The following is a 16,220-nucleotide window of genomic DNA, read 5'->3' as shown; positions in this document are numbered from 1 at the left end:
GAGGAAAGCCCCCAAAACAAAGCACAGACAATAAAGTATGGAAATAAGAAGCCTCCATAGCAAACCCATGTCTAGAATAGGTCTCATTTTCATTTCAATAGCTACTCTTGGAAATCTCATCCAACATATTAAATCAGTACTCAAATTTCAATACCAAAGGATAAAAATCCATTCAACCTGAGACCATTCTCATCACATCCCTTCAGATATTGCCTCCTACCTAATCTGGATGATATCTTTGTTGAAAAAGCTACAATTAGACGAGAATGGGCACTCCCTCCACTGATATACATAAAAACCCTTTCTACATCTGTTAATTCTATTTAATATTTGTCCATAATTTCCCATATACCTTCTGTCAGTCAATGAATGCACACTTAAGCACTTAATATGTACCAAGGCACCATATTAAGCCTTACAAATATAAAAGGGGGGAAAATATTCCCTACCTTCAAAGAGCTTACAATTAATCAAGAAGTTAATATAAATATAAATCAGTAAATATAAAATACAAGGCAATCAAAATGCATTGTTAAATACATACTAAGTTCCAGGCACTATACAAGCTTTGGGAATTAAAAAAAAATAATAATAAAAAAAAAAACAACCAACAAATTTTTGTCATCAAGGAGACTGTATTGTAACAGAGAGGACAACATATACATACATAGTAGATTCAAGGAACCTTAGAGAAGGGGCATTAGCATCTAGGAAGACTGACAAAGGCCTCTGAGAGAAAATGGTATTTAAACTCAAACTTGAAGTCAGATATTCCTGACTTCAGAAAAAAAGTGAAAAGAGAAGCATTTTAGGCACAGAAGACAGCAAGTTCAAAGACATACAGAAGGGAGATATTCTGAAATGCAAACATAAGAAACAAGAGAAAAAAAAAAAGGTTAATATATTTGAGGGACAAAAGGGACTAAAAGATGACTGAGTGCTTACATTCTAATAAGGAAAGAAGAAACAAGCAGCCCCTACAAAAATACTACTATTTTCAAGGGTCAAAGAAAAAGTTAAATAAGATAAAAACAAGGCCTGGCAAAAGAAATGATTTTTGTTTTGTTTTCTTGTTTTAAAAAAAAAAATGGGTTAAAAAAAGAGACAAAATGGAATATAGCAGGAAAGAAAACAGGGTAGACACTATTTTTCATAGAGTACACAATAAAAGTAAGTAATGTAGGAATAAAGAAATATAGGAAAAAATGTAGGGAGAAGTGAACATCTTAGGAATCTCACTCTTAACTGTACCCAGTTAGTATAGAAATAAATTAAAGTCAACAGAATAACAAGTTGGGTGGAAAGTGTGGTTTTGATAAAATTGGGGAGGGAACAATTAAAAGTAAAACTAACTTCAATTTAGGAGAATAGAGCATGAAAGAAAAATGAATAACTTAAAAACAGAGATCTGGCCAGAAAAATCAAACAAAAAGTAATGATTACAGATTATTTGTACTGATCACATTAATATTCTGTCTCCACATCTTCTTCTATAAAGAAAGATGAAAAAAGAGGAGAGAGAAGAAAATGTATAAGAGAATAATAATGGAGGAAAATACACAATTAACAATCAAAACAAAGAACTTGAACTGCCTGAATTCACCCACAAAATGGAGGGATAAAACAATGAGAAAGAAAAATTCGACAACAATGTTGTTTGCAAAAGCCAATTGAAGCAAAGATTGAAGACAAGCAAAAAATGAAGAGTTATAGCAGAAAATAGTATGGTGCAGATAAGTCCCAAAAAGTCAATGATAGTGATCATAATCAAAGTAGTAATAAAAGTCCATAAGGTTTTTAAGAGATAATCAAGGAAACTTCATTTTACTTAGAGGCATCATAGACAATAAAATAATAACAGTCTTTAATTTAAGGCACCAAATGCCAAAAGTTTCTCAGTACTTAAAGAAAAAACTAATTGAATTACATATAGAGAAAAATAAAAAGATAAACAATTCAGAAGGGCCTGAATAAAAATCCATATGAAAAGAGTTATTACTGAACCCAAAAAAATAGTATGGATATTTTTGAAAGCTGAGCATGGCATCTTTGTAAAAGATGACCATGTATTTTTACAGTATAAAACATATATAAATATAGAAAAATTAAAAATAATTTTTACTGATCACAAAGTATTTTTTATGAAAGCTTTTTATTTTCTAAACATATAAATGGAGAATTCTTCAACTGTAACTCTTGCAAAACCTAGTGTTCCAATCCCCGCTACCACCTCCTTCCCCTAGATGGCAAGTAGTCCAATATAAGTCAAACATGGTAGAAATATGTTAAATCTAATATATGCTTACATATTTATACAATTATCTTGCTACACAAGAAAAATCAAATTAAACCAGAAAAAAATGAGGAAGAAAATATCAATGTATGATTTTTATTGGTTATAATTATTTGTTAGAGAAGAACTTCTAGGGGGAGTTATGAAATTGGGGATGAGACTGGGAAAAAGAAAAATGGCATGGAAAGGAAGATAAGGAAGAAAGAAAAAAGAAGAAAAAGGGGGAAAAGGAGAAGCATCAATGAAACATTTTTTAAAAAAACACAAGAGAGCAGAAGGGAGTTCAGAGAAAGAAAAAATTACCACTGCCATGTCAAATGTAAAATATATATATTTTTAAAATCATGCTGTAGGACAGCTAGGTGGCACAGTGGATAGATAGAGCACTAGCCCCAAATTCAGGAGGACTTGAGTTCAAATTTGGCTTCAGCCACTTAATACTTCCTAAATGTGTGACCTTAAGGAAGTCACTTAACCCTAATTGCCTCAGCAAAAAAAAAAATTTATGTTGTACACATAAGAGATTCAGTTTAACAACCTTTTCTCATATTTTTTTCTTTGTATATAGAAGTGCGTGCGTGCATGTGTGTGTGCATATTGGTGCCATATTTCAAGTTCATAATGTGTTTGTTTTTTTTAAAGACTGGGGAAAAAAGATCAAACTGTGAATACTATTATATACAAAATATAAGAATTTATATTTGATCTTAGCTAAACTATAATTTATTGAGGAGAAACATGATATATATAGTCAGACTTATGCTTAGGAAAATTAAAATCATTTTTTGTGGAGAAAGGATTGAAATAAGGTGAGGAACACGGTTTTTTTAAGGGTGACATATTAATAGGAATCAAGGAAGCTTTCATATAGTGATTCCTAAGGAAGATTTTTAAGAAAATAAGGGGTTCTAAGAGATTGTAAACTGATGACCTGCCCTTTGGGACAGAGGAATATCGGGTTTCCCCAACTTGCCAAGGCTGAATATGTACTGGCCATACGTGGCCCAATTCTGCTCCTGATCAGCAAAAGAGCTTTGAACCTAATCTATTTCCAACTAAAACCAATTAGCACTGGTGCCAGTTTTAATGCAGTCATCTAATTAGCCTAGCCTACCCTTCAGTTTCCAAGCCAAGCAATTCACCAGGCTATGTTCCCAGCAGCAGGGATTAATTACAGGCTTGTGTCACTACACTTGGACTCTTTTACTTATTCCTTAATTATCTTAGGGAGACTATTGGCATTATCCATCTTTCTTCATTTTTGTTTTTGCATGTGACCAGTCCACCACCTTTTTAAATCTTAAATAGACTGAAAATATTTTAATAACATCTTCTGCATGCAAGTCATTGCTGGTAACATGCTACAGGAATTTTGTTTTCCCTGACTATTTAGTTCTCTGAATACAAAGTAATGCAAAGAATGTCAGTGTTAGAAGTGAAAATAAACATTTTGTGCTAATTAAACTTTAAAACTATGTTATGCATTGAGCTTAAAGGTTTTTTCTCCAAATAGAATTATACAAATCAAACTAAAACAGCACAGTAACATTTCCACACAATTCCATTTTTTGCCTGGTTTTCAGCAGCTCAGAACATAGGTTATTTATAATACTCTCAAGACACTTAAAATAAATTTCCCTTATTGTACGCAAATTTTTTGTCCCTTTAAATAGGAGTGACCCTTATACTCAAAGTGCTCCCCAACACTATCTTACGCCCAACTCCCCAAGTTTTGCCAATTACTCTTCCAAAATATCTCTCTCATCTACCTCCTTTCTATTCCATATTATACTATACTATACTAGTTAAAAATTTTATCACATAATCTGAATTCCCAAGTGCAAGAGTAGGATTTCATTATAAATTTCATTTTCATTAATAGCTAATATTATTCTGTCTCCAGAAAATGTAATTACTATTATTACACATTTGAAATCAGCTGTAGTGTGTAAATGAAATAAAGACTCTAACATGAATCCCTTCTATCGTTCTATTGCATGGTTGTTCATGGAAGTTCCACACAATAATTGGGGGAGACCCCAAGACATATATATGTAAAATTAGTCTAGATATCTCCTTTTTGTAAGTTTTCATTTTTTAATTGTGCACATAGAATCAATGGATCTACTGAGGAATTCACAGTAGCTAGAACCATGTAAAATGTTTTGAATTGCCCTTAAAATATGGCAAATGTTTTCTGAAATGTTATATATTCTATCTGCTGTAAATTAAAAATGAAGACAAAGGCTTTTGTTTCTTTTTGAAAAATCACCACGCAAAACATGACACCCTATGTATTTTTTGTAGATTAACCTCTTGGGAATAGACCATAGAATGGTTGTCCAGTTGCAAAAAGCTATCGTTTAAGGATTTATGCTAAAATTAACCACTGCAGGGACTTGTGATTGCTATCAAACAAGTGTACATGGGTTTTTAATTTAGACAATAAACATGACAAGGACTTTTTATGTTAACAGGGTTGTCAAAGGAAATATTACAGATACTGTTTTTAGCATATCCCTGTGAAATGCATACACTCGTAGAACTTTCTGAGAATTGTGATAAAATGTAAAAATTTCTCTAATAAAATTTAAATTGTACAGTAAAAATGAAGACAATTCCTGCCCTTCCCCCCCAAAAAAAAACCTTATCATATCTTACCTATGCTATTGCAACAACCTCCTCCAATGGGTTTTAACAATTTCAGAATCAAATTTTTCCACAAAGCTACTTAACATTCCTTAAACACAGGCCTGACTATAACCTCTTGCTCAAAAACATTTCCACTGTTCCCTAATGCATATAGGAAAAAACATAACAGTTTGGCATTTAAGGTTCCCTATTATCTTTTTCCATCTACCTTTCCAAATACTCAATAATCTTAGCTTACTTATGTACCAAGCAAACAAACTTTTTAGATTATTTTCAGAATTCAATATTCCATCTTTTGTTCCTTTACACAGATTGTCCTTAATGCCTGGAATGCCTTCACTTCTTCACATTTTCCTCCAAGTACCCCAAAGCCTATAGATTTCTTCAAAAGCAAAGGTCTTCCTCTCCTATATAAACTTCTTGAGGGCTGAAGTTTTTGTCTTTGTATGTCTAGGACTTAACAGTACATTGTCACAGCAGATACCTGATACATGGTTTTTTTTAATTGAATACTTGAAAAACATTTGTTGAATCAAACTAACCTTGACATCTTCTGAAATGAAAGGTACAGTTGCATTTTCTTTTGCCTTCTTTTCAAATCTGTGTAACCATTCACTAAAATTCTGGGGGGGGGGGGGGGGGGAGGAAAGGAATAAAAGGAAATTAATCTCAGCATTAAAAAAGGTACTTTTTAAAAATATAATTAAAATTATGAAGAAATTTACTAGAGAAGTCAGGCAAGCACAACCACCTCCAAAGGAAACTTATTTTGTATGTAATCCAGGCTTGCAAATAAAAATTATAACTTGATTCATTCCCCCATTAGGACAAAGACAAAGTACACTGAGTTGTTGAGGTTTTTTCCACCTTCAGACAAGCATGTACTTGCAAAAAAGACATGACCCACTCCAATTAATATAGACTGGTGCTTCAATTAGCTTCTTTATTAAGACTGACAAAAAAGAAAACAATGAATTCCAATATAAAATAGACTGTTTACCGTATAGCATGAATATAATCAGCAAGAAATAACTTCTAATGTATAGTTCTTTCTCTTCACTTTTAAAAGATCTTTCAATATTCATAATATTAATACATCTGAACAACATATTTTCTTCAAAAAAATTTGGTTCTAGAAGGAACTCTGGTTCACATTAATGAAGAGTGACAAAAATTTTAAATAAAATCTTAATAAAAAGATGACAGCAATACATCAAAAAATTATTTACCATGACAAATTTGAATTTCAACATTGAAAGCAAGGATAGTTCAACATCAAGCAAAGTACTACCTTAATTGTTAGAACATAATATTAAAAATATAAACACCTTGAAATATATGATTAAATCAGTAGCTACTGAAAAATCCTTTAATTACAATGTTTACTTATATGTAAGATTTAATATAAAACAGAGTATAGAAAAACCACTTTTAATATACTAAAAAGTATATTTCTCCTACCAAAAGTTTGTGCTTTATTGTATAGGAAAACATTAGAAATTTTCCTGATAAAAAAATAAGAGTAAAAAAAAAAAAAAAAGATGGTCTCTTTTTCTATTGTTAAGTATCATAATTTTAAGCAACTGTCATCATGCAGTAAATTAAACACTTAAATATAGGGAAAGAGGAGACAAAACTTATTTCTAATCTGCTCACAACAGGGCAGTTTATTTATGAAAATCCCAGAGAATCAGCAAAGAAACTGAGACAATGGCTACAATAAAATAAGAGTGGGAAACAAACACAAAAAACCCCAAGTATTTTGCTATGAGAATAACAAAACAAAGGAAGGATCAAAAGAAAATTGTATTCAAAATAATAATAAAATCTGCAAGTCAATGAACCAATATACCCTCAATAACTACATAAACACAAGGAATTACAAAGCATTCTTTAAAGAAAGAAGAAAATGACAACTGGAAGAACATTCATTGTTCACAAAAGGGTCATAATATAAAAAAAATAATACCACCAAAATTAATGGACCTACTTAAGGCTTTGTGGAATCAAATAACAATCTTTATAGAGTTGGACAAAATAGTAATAATATATCTGAAGAAACAGAAATTCTAAAACTTCAAGGAGAAAAAAAAAGTTTAAGTAAAACTAAAAAGGAAATAGCATTTCCAGACTGCAAATTCATTTATAAAGCAGTCATCATCAAAATTATTTGGTACTGGCTAGAAGTTAAAAAGCAAAACAGTATATAATGGTAGATAAACAAGAATCTAAAACAAAATACACTTGACAGCCCAGTGTTTGATAAAGTGACATTATTGAAAGGCAAGAACTTTTTACTATTACAAAAACGGCTAAGAAAACTGGGAAACAATGTGACAGAAATAAGTTTAGCTCAAAATGGATACTGTCCTGAATATTTGAGATTCACCACAAAAAAAGAAAAGAAAAGAAAAGAAATCAGATACCTTTCTTATAATTTAGGGACAGATTTCTTAACCTCATTAATAAAACTTCTTAACTACAGTAATAATAGAGACAATCACAAAAGATGAAACATAATTTTATTTATCTGAAACAGAAATTTCCAGAATAAAATCTATGCCATTAGAATACAGGAGTACAAGGAGAAATGGGGGGAAAAAATCTTTATTTAATATCTCTCAGAAGCATCTAACAATCAAGATATAAGAATAGATATAACTTATAGGATATAAGTATGCATATAGGAAAAGACCATAAAGACCATCTTACTACAACCTCATAGAAAATTTAAAAATGAAAGCACTTGGATACAAACCTAGTCCCCCGATTCCAAAATCCAGCTGCAATGGAGAATAAAGAATGACCAAAACAGTTTACAGTGGTTCCCAACCTTTTCGAGGACCCCTTTTTAAATGTCAAAAAATATCTAGTATTCTAGTAATTGCCATATATTTTATTGTAACTAAAGGTCAAAAGTATAGTCACATTCTCTTGCTAGCTAAACTTTTTGCCTAGAATCTTTTTTTACTTCATCTCCATCAATAAATGGAAGCATTCCCTGGTTTCCTTTAAGTCACAACTAAAATCCTATCTTATACAGATAGTCTTCTAGTCCCTCTTAATTCTAATATATTCTCTTTTCATCATTTTCTATTAAATAATTGCTTAATTATTTTTTTCACCCATTAAGTTATGTTTTGAGATCAAGGATTATATTTTGCTTCTTACTGTATCCCCAATGCTTAGCACAGTGCCTGGCACATAATAGATGCTTAATAATTTTATAATTGACTTAATACATGGATTCAAGTATTTCTTGCAATTATCTTACATTATTACTCTTCATCCCAATCCACCCCAACCTGAACCAACATATTCCTTAAGGGACCAATAGTCAAAGAATGTGAACAAAGAGCTCTCAAAGGAACAATTGCAAACATTAATAACCATATGAAAGAATATTCCATATCCAAATAATGAAAATATCTAAAGTTTTATCTCACACTCAGCAAGAAAGAAAAAATGACAAAAACAGAAATAGTCAACGATAAAGTCATAAGAAACTGTGTGGAATTATGAACTGGTCCAAAATTTCTAGAAAGCTATTTGGAATTGTTTTTTAAAAAGTATAGAAAACGTTCAGTTGTTTGACTTAGGGAACCCACTTCTAGGCATAGACCTCCTCCAAGGAAGTCAAAGACAGAAAGAAACATACCCTTACAGGCCAATATATATATATATATATTTTTTTTGTAACAAAGAACTGATAGTCATTATAGATATTCACTGATTTCAGAATGGTTCAATAAATGAACATAATGGAGTATTATTGTTCAATAAGAAACAATAAATATAATATAAAGTCAAAAGAAACATGGAAAGATATACTAACTTTGGCAAAGTGAAATAAAAAGACCTCAGAATGTACATAACTGTAAAAATGTTAAGTGGAAAGAATGAAGAAAAAACAAAACTAAAGGCTGCTATCTACTTAAAATTACCGAACTTAATACTAAAGTTCATGAAATGAAATAGTACAAAAATGAACCTTTTTTCTCCCTCACTTGTAGAAGTAGGTGGCAAAGAGAAGGTTGGGAAGAAAGATCATGGGAGGGAGATAGTTTTGTTGCTAAATTGCCCTTCTTTCTTATAAGGAATGGCTTGATTGGCAGAAAGTCAGGGAGGGATATATTTGTGAATTAAAGCAATTATTAAACAAAAGATAACATCAATTAAAAATTACCTGGTTCAAATATCTCACTTTAGAGATGAGATAGGCAATGTTAAGTTTAAGTTATTTACCTCAGAGTATACAGAATTAAATAGCAATGCCAGAATCAAATGCAAGTCTTTCTGACACCAACTCAACTACCCCACATTGCCTCTAAATGTACCAATTTACGCAACTAACCAGAACAAAAAATGATGCAAATATTGATGCATTTTCAAATCCCATGTTTTAAAAAGCTGATGTTTAAACGAAGAAAAAAAATCTGTATTATAAATTCTTTAAATTTTTTCATATGGTTATTATTGATAGTTTGGATTTCTTCCTCTGAAACCTGCATATTCATACTTTTGAGCCTTTATCAACTGAGAAATTGCTCGTTATTAAAAATTTGAATAAACTGCACATGTATCTTAGAAATGAGATCTTTATGGGAGAATCATAGTGCAAATAATTCCCCCACCCCCAATTTATTGCTTCTAATTTTAGTTGAGTTGGGTTTTGTTTTAATGCAAAAACTGTTTACTTTTATATAATCAAAATTGTCCATTATACCTCCTGTGAACTATTATCTGGTCATGAATTTTCACCCTATCTAAAGATCTAACCAGTAATTTCTTCCTTTCTCCTCCAATTTGTTTATGATGTCACCCTTTTATGCTTAAAACATGTACCCTTCTGAAGTTTGTCTAGGTATATGATATGAGATGTTGGTCTATACCTAGTTTCTGCCAGACTGCTTTCCAGTTTTCCCAACAGTTTTTGTCGAATAGTGAGTTCTTGCCCCAATAGCAGCTAGGTGGTGCAGTAGATAGAGCACTGGGCCTGGAATCAGAAAGACCTGAATTCAAATCCAGCCTCAGATACTTAACAGCTATCTGCCTCAGCTTCCTCAAGCTATCCTCAAAGGAGGATAATAATAATAACACCTACCTTTCAGGTTGTTGTGAGTATTAAATAAGATTATATATGTAAAACCCTTAGCACAGTGCCTGGCATTTAATTGGCACTTAATAAATATTTCTTCCACACCCCCACCTACCCTCAAATCAGTCAATTAAGTACTGAATTAAATACTTAACACATGCCAGGTATTAGGCTAAACTGTTTGACTGGGAGGATGGTGGTACCCTTGACAGAAACAGGAAAGTTGAGAACAGCAGAGAGTTTAAGGGGGGAAAAAAAAAAAGAGTAAGTCTGAGTTACCTAAACAATACTCAGAGGAAGAGATCCAAAAGATAATTAGTGAATAGTGGGAGATTAGGGGTAGATACCTACATTTAAGAATAATCAGCTTAGAGATAATAATTGAATTCACAAGAGCTAAAAAGATCATGAACCAATCATGGAGGGAAAAGAGAACTCAGAAAAGGATCTTCAGAACACTCAATTAGTGGAAGTGGCAGATGAAGATCTAACAAAAGACCACCAACAACTGATCAGGTAGAAGAAAAATCAAAAGAGAAAAAAGTCATAAAACCCTAAAAAGAGAAAGAGAAAGACAAAGAGAGAAAGAGAGAGAGAGAGAACATTCCAAGAGAAAAGAGTGATCAACAGTATCAAAAGCTGCCACAAAGAGTTCAAAAGAATGAGGTTTGAGAAAAGGCTGTTATACTGGCCAATGGCCTTTTAAAATATGCATGTAAGTGGGCTCTTATTTATATTATTATTATTATTATTTGAACCAAAAGGCCAAAATTCACTTTCTCTTGTAAAAATGAGCAATAAAAAAATTAGCTATCATTCATTATAAAAATTCTTTATTTCACTGTGAGGTTCATAATGTTAAAATAGTAAGTAAAATATTGAAGAGCATACCATAAACTTACCAGCTGAACCTAATCAGTATTTTCTCTATCAGTTCAACTAAGTTGCCATTTGCTTAGACAAATGCTTAGCATTTGGGGAAAAAAAAGTTTTTTTTCATTGCTTTAATTGCTACCATAAGTAAATAGCTAACTCAGAAATCAGTTAGTTTAGTTAAATTACATTCACAGAAAAAATTTCCAACAATTCTTTTACACAATTATTTTTTGCTATTAAGCCAATAAAACATGTAGAAAATTATGCTTATACTAGTATCTTGTATGTTATTAAATACTTGTGGTTGTAATATATAAACCAATATAATTTTTATAATTCCTCCTTAAAAGATACATACAACAAAACATTATTAAGCCCTTTATTCCAAAATATTATGCTAGGTATTAAGGGAAGCAAAAACAAATTCCCAGTGCTTTTGCAAAATGAAGGTCTTTTCCTGACCTCTATCTGTATCAGGCTCATCTCCCTCCCTTCACTGTCCCTATATCATTTTCCTATGTCATTATATTATAACATAAGGAATTCTTGTTCTTTTATTATATGGGTCTTTTGAATCAGACTTATGCCCTCATTGAGAGGAAGGTCCTTTGCATATATTGTAAACTTACTTATTTGTATACATGTTGTATTCTCCCAAAAGAATAGTTCCTTGAGGAGTCATGTTCTAGCTCAGCATCTTTAGCACCTAGCATATAATACAAACTTATGTCTGTTCACTTTAAAAGTAGTCTAATGCTTTTGTTTACATTATCATTAGTCACCTAGGGTCACAACCTCACTCATTTTTCTTTCTTCCTTTTCCTTCAACCTTCATATACAATCTATTGCCAAATCTTATTGATTCTACCTCTGCATCATCTCACACATTCATCCATTGTTCTAGCTGAGGTCATTACTGCTACTCATGTGTACTATTGCAATAGTTTTCTAAATGGTTTCCCTACTTCCAGGAAGTCTTTTCTCTGCAATCTCTTTTTACAAAGCTGGCAAATTTATGCACACAAATGATCACATCACTTGCCTTTAAAATATCTTAACGTTTCATACTGCCTCTGAGATAAACTAGGGACTCTTTAGCCTGGGCTCAACAACTTGACCTCCTATCTACCTTTTCAGACTGCACAGATTATTTCTCTTTAAATTTTCTATATTCCAAACAAACTGACCTATTAGGTAAAGCACTGACTTTTATCTCCTGCCTCTGTATATTTTGGGTAGGTTACCTGCCATGTTTGAAATACACCTTTTTTGAATAGCTCTACTTCTTGGAATCCCTAACTTTTTTTGAAGTTTAACTTGAGTGTTGCCTTTTATAGGAAGATTTTTCTGATCATTTTTGATAAAATATCATTTCCCCTCTCAATTTATCTTATATTTATCTATCTTATATACTCAGTAGATTCCTCCAATAGAAAGCAAACCACTTCAGGTCAAGGACTGGTTGTTTTTATCTCAATAGTCCCAATGCTGAGCATGCAACAAGTATTTATTAAATGTTTGTTAAGTAAATCTGAATTCATTTAGCATGTGGAACTAATTAAAAGCTTTTGGACAGTAGAATGATATGAATAGATCTACATAATTGGAAGATTAATCTGGTAGCAGTGTGAAGGATGAAATACAAAAAAGAAATCAGGAAAATTACTGAATAAATTCAAAGGAGGGTACTAAAAGTTTCCATTAAAGTGGTAACTACAGGAATGAGTGGAAGGATCAGATGTCAAAGATACTGCAGAGATGTGATACACAAATCTGAGGTTTCAAGCACCTCACAATAATTGGCATGTACATAATTCTTTAACCTTTTGAAAGGTACTTTATATATATTTCTTATTTGTTCCTCACAACTACCTTGTAAGGAAGGCTTATAAGCAAGAACCTAATTAGGATTGCCCAATATGTTTTATTTTAAAATAGAGTCCAATGACTAAGAAATAAGCATCACTTAATAAAAAGTTGCATTTTAAATAGTCCCTCATGAAAAAAAAAAAAGGCATTATTCCTTTCCCTATAATGTCTGCAGCAACTTAATAAACTCTTCATATACAGAAAGCATAAGTTTATAATAGAAAATTTTGTGACTTGTAAATAAACTCTAGAATAAAGTTTTGTTTCTGTTTGACAAAATGTATCTAAGATCTATAACAAGGAATACAGAATTACCTTTTCTTTCAAAAGCAAGGCTATCATGTTAACTATTAGGATCTCAATTGCTCTTAAAAAAAATCATCAGAGATATGTGAAATATAGAATAGGAACTTACCAAATTACAAGGAACAGAAATTCCAGGAAACATTTTTTTCAGAATTTCTTTAGCTTGGGTCTCAACAGCTTCCAATTGTTGTTGTCTCTCCTAAAGCATACAGACATACACATACATATACACTGATATAACATGAGATAGTATAGATGTAAACTTTTTTTTTTATAAGAAAGTCATTTAGTTTAAAGTTTTATTTTCAAATAGTATTAAGAAATACTTTCAGTCAAGATATTAAACTAATTCCAAATTAGTTTTAAAAAAACTATAAATGGTGAAGGCACCTGGGATATCAAAGCCACATATGTTATATCATGTAAAACAAGGACAATGAGTCCTTTTTTCAATGACAATAATAAAGTAATGCTAAGTATAATAATAACATCTAATAGGATGAAATAGTACTTAAAACCTTGCTATTTTTGGCTTGAAAAGTATTCATGCCAACCAGCCCCCTGGCTTTTTCATCTGAGGAATGCACAAGTCAGGCAAACAAACAAATGGACTAGAAACAACAATGTGCACACAGCTCACAATTAATGGGCTAAATAAGTACAGTGGTACAGATTCAAATTTTTAGGTGTGTATTTCATAAACCCAGCTTCAACATGAATTTAATTTATTTAATCTAGCTTGAACAAGAAAGCAAGAAATTTGGAATGCTATAATTTGATAAATACCATATTTTTAAGAAGGTAGGGAGTTAGAGAAGATTCAAAAAGGAAATGATTATTTCATAATGCTATGCAAATAATATAGACAAAATATTTTAGCATTCATGACAAATGGGTATAATGAATATTATACTTTGCAAACTATGATTTGTCAAAATTATTGTTTTAACTACATTCTATTTGTTTAATTTAATAAAAAGATTATCTAATCTAAAAATATATCTATAATTTTATTCAATCAGATGAAAAACTGTGTAAAAGCACATTTGAACCAGGCTGAGAAAATAGCCTTCTCTTTTCAAAACAGTTAATTGTCAAATTTTATAGAGTTCATCCAAACTTTTCTAACAATTGCATGGAACTCAAGAGAATTTTACTAGAATTGGCATGATTTCAAAAACATTTTTAAATCTACATTTTAGACTGTGATCTAGAAACAGATCATAAAGATAACTACTAGCTTGAAGTCTGCACAAATACAAAGAACTTCTCTTTAGGCAGGCCTAATACATTTTTAAAAATCCAAACAGAAACGGGGAGTGATTTTTACAAAACCCTTTACAAAAAGGTTTCTTTCCCTAATGCAGAATTCCCTTAAAATTAAAATTAAAAGTTGGTTTCTGAAATATGTTTTAAATTATTTAATTTATGACAATTCCCATGTCATTTTTCAAGAAGACATCTGTAAAATGTAAAAAGTGTAGTTCAGATCAGACCTAAAAGGATATAAAGAAACAAACTTGTTTGTAACATTGGCTGCTTAATAGCACTATTTCCCTGGATTGCTGGAATATACTAAAAAGATTGGAAATTGTATATAATGAAAAAATGTATGGTGAAAAGTACAAAAATTAAAATACTAGGGTTCATCTATTGACTAGCCATATAATTATGGGCAAGTCACAACCTATGAGCCTCAACTTCCCCATCTGCAAAATGAAAGTATTACTTTTGTTACCTGGTAAAGGATATGTATATGTATGTATGTGTGTATGTCTATGTGTGTGTAAAATTTGAGATATTGCCTATCCTCTGAGCCAAAACACAGATAAAGAAAAGGTGTCATTCAAATCAAGAGTATACACCATTCACAATAGTTTAAGGTAGTTATCCTTTTTTTATCAAACATTTAAGATTTACATTTAAAATTTTATAAGTTAGATATTTTTCCACCAGAAACTGCACATGATTAAATATAACTATTTTTCAATCGCTATTGTTGAGACAAATTTGTATATGCTAAATTAATCGCTTCAAGTAACAATACCAAAAAATTTTCAGGAATCCTGAGTGCTACCCTGTGCTCAAGACCTGTACCCTAATATTCACAAGCAGAGAGATGGAACATTCATTACTGCCAAATAATTTTAAATAACGATATTTTGATTTAAAGTTGTATTAATTCCAACTATAGAAATCTTCTTTAAAAGCCAAGCACACATATCCCTTAGGCCAACAGAATAAACTCACTAAACAAACCACATAGCCACTAAAGAATCACAAATCAGGTCTCTGTTCTCAGTTACTTCAAGCAAGAGTACATATCACCAAAGCTTAAAACAATTAAGTGAACAAATAAATCAGCATGCCCAGAAATTAAAGAAAAAAGCTTAACAAATAGACAGATAGAAGCAGGTGAATGTATATGGATGTTCATCAATAATTTGTATTGAAATTGCAGTAAAAGTTAAATGCACTAGTTTGATATATATATATATATTTTTTTTGGGGGGGGGTAAAGATAGGCTGCAGATTGTTTCTGTTCAACTCATTGTTTTTTAAGAGTTAGCATTACAACCTTGGCAGTCTTGTTCACTTTGTCCTGCAGCATTTTTTCAGTTGATGCCAATGCTTCCATTGCTTTCCAGTTTTTCTCCCGAAGGTCCTAATTATTTTTAGAAAGAATTATTTCAGTTCAGCCAATATTAAAAGTATCTTTTTGTCTTTAATTTTGTCAATATTTTGCATTACATTCAGTAATTTGCATTTACTTGCTGGTTACTGCAAAATTATTTTGTTGAGGGAAATACAGCAACAAAAGAAAACCCATAAATGTGATGTTTAAAGCATTAAAATGGAGAGAAAAATGACAGTCATCTCATGTGTTTTGAATAGATACCTAATATAGTAGTCTTAAGAGTGTTATTACAATATAGTTCAGTATTTTGACTTTACTTGTGAGACAGAAAAAGAAAGCATTAAAAAGTAAAGCACATACAAGATAAACAGAATTTTAGGCATGATGAACTGCAAAGAATTAATAAACAGACTAAAATACAGCAGCATATCAAAAGTTTACATGGTTTACAGTTACCAAAATCAAAGTCCAATATCAATAACAGAAAG

General features: G+C 31.2%; 1 protein-coding gene across 6 annotated transcripts in view; it reads right to left on the bottom strand.

The window, feature by feature from the left end:
• The window catches only part of KTN1 (kinectin 1), a 136,168-nt gene that overhangs the window by 17,806 nt on the left and 102,142 nt on the right, over positions 1 to 16,220 (bottom strand). For 3 of the 6 annotated variants that reach the window (XM_074290202.1, XM_074290204.1, XM_074290203.1), the window contains 3 exons: positions 15,673 to 15,759; positions 13,204 to 13,293; positions 5,488 to 5,568 (listed from right to left, as the gene is read on the bottom strand). In XM_074290202.1, coding sequence (XP_074146303.1) covers positions 5,488 to 5,568; positions 13,204 to 13,293; positions 15,673 to 15,759 — 258 coding nt within the window. Of the gene's footprint in view, positions 1 to 5,487; positions 5,569 to 9,837; positions 9,942 to 13,203; positions 13,294 to 15,672; positions 15,760 to 16,220 lie in introns of those variants that run through there. The other 3 variants (XM_074290205.1, XM_074290206.1, XR_012486485.1) reach the window with 2 other exon arrangements.

The sequence above is a fragment of the Sminthopsis crassicaudata genome, chromosome 2 (assembly GCF_048593235.1).
Source record: "Sminthopsis crassicaudata isolate SCR6 chromosome 2, ASM4859323v1, whole genome shotgun sequence".
Taxonomy (NCBI): domain Eukaryota; kingdom Metazoa; phylum Chordata; class Mammalia; order Dasyuromorphia; family Dasyuridae; genus Sminthopsis; species Sminthopsis crassicaudata.
The sequence above is the reverse complement of the archived record's forward strand: the minus strand, read 5'-3'. Positions and strand labels throughout refer to the sequence as shown.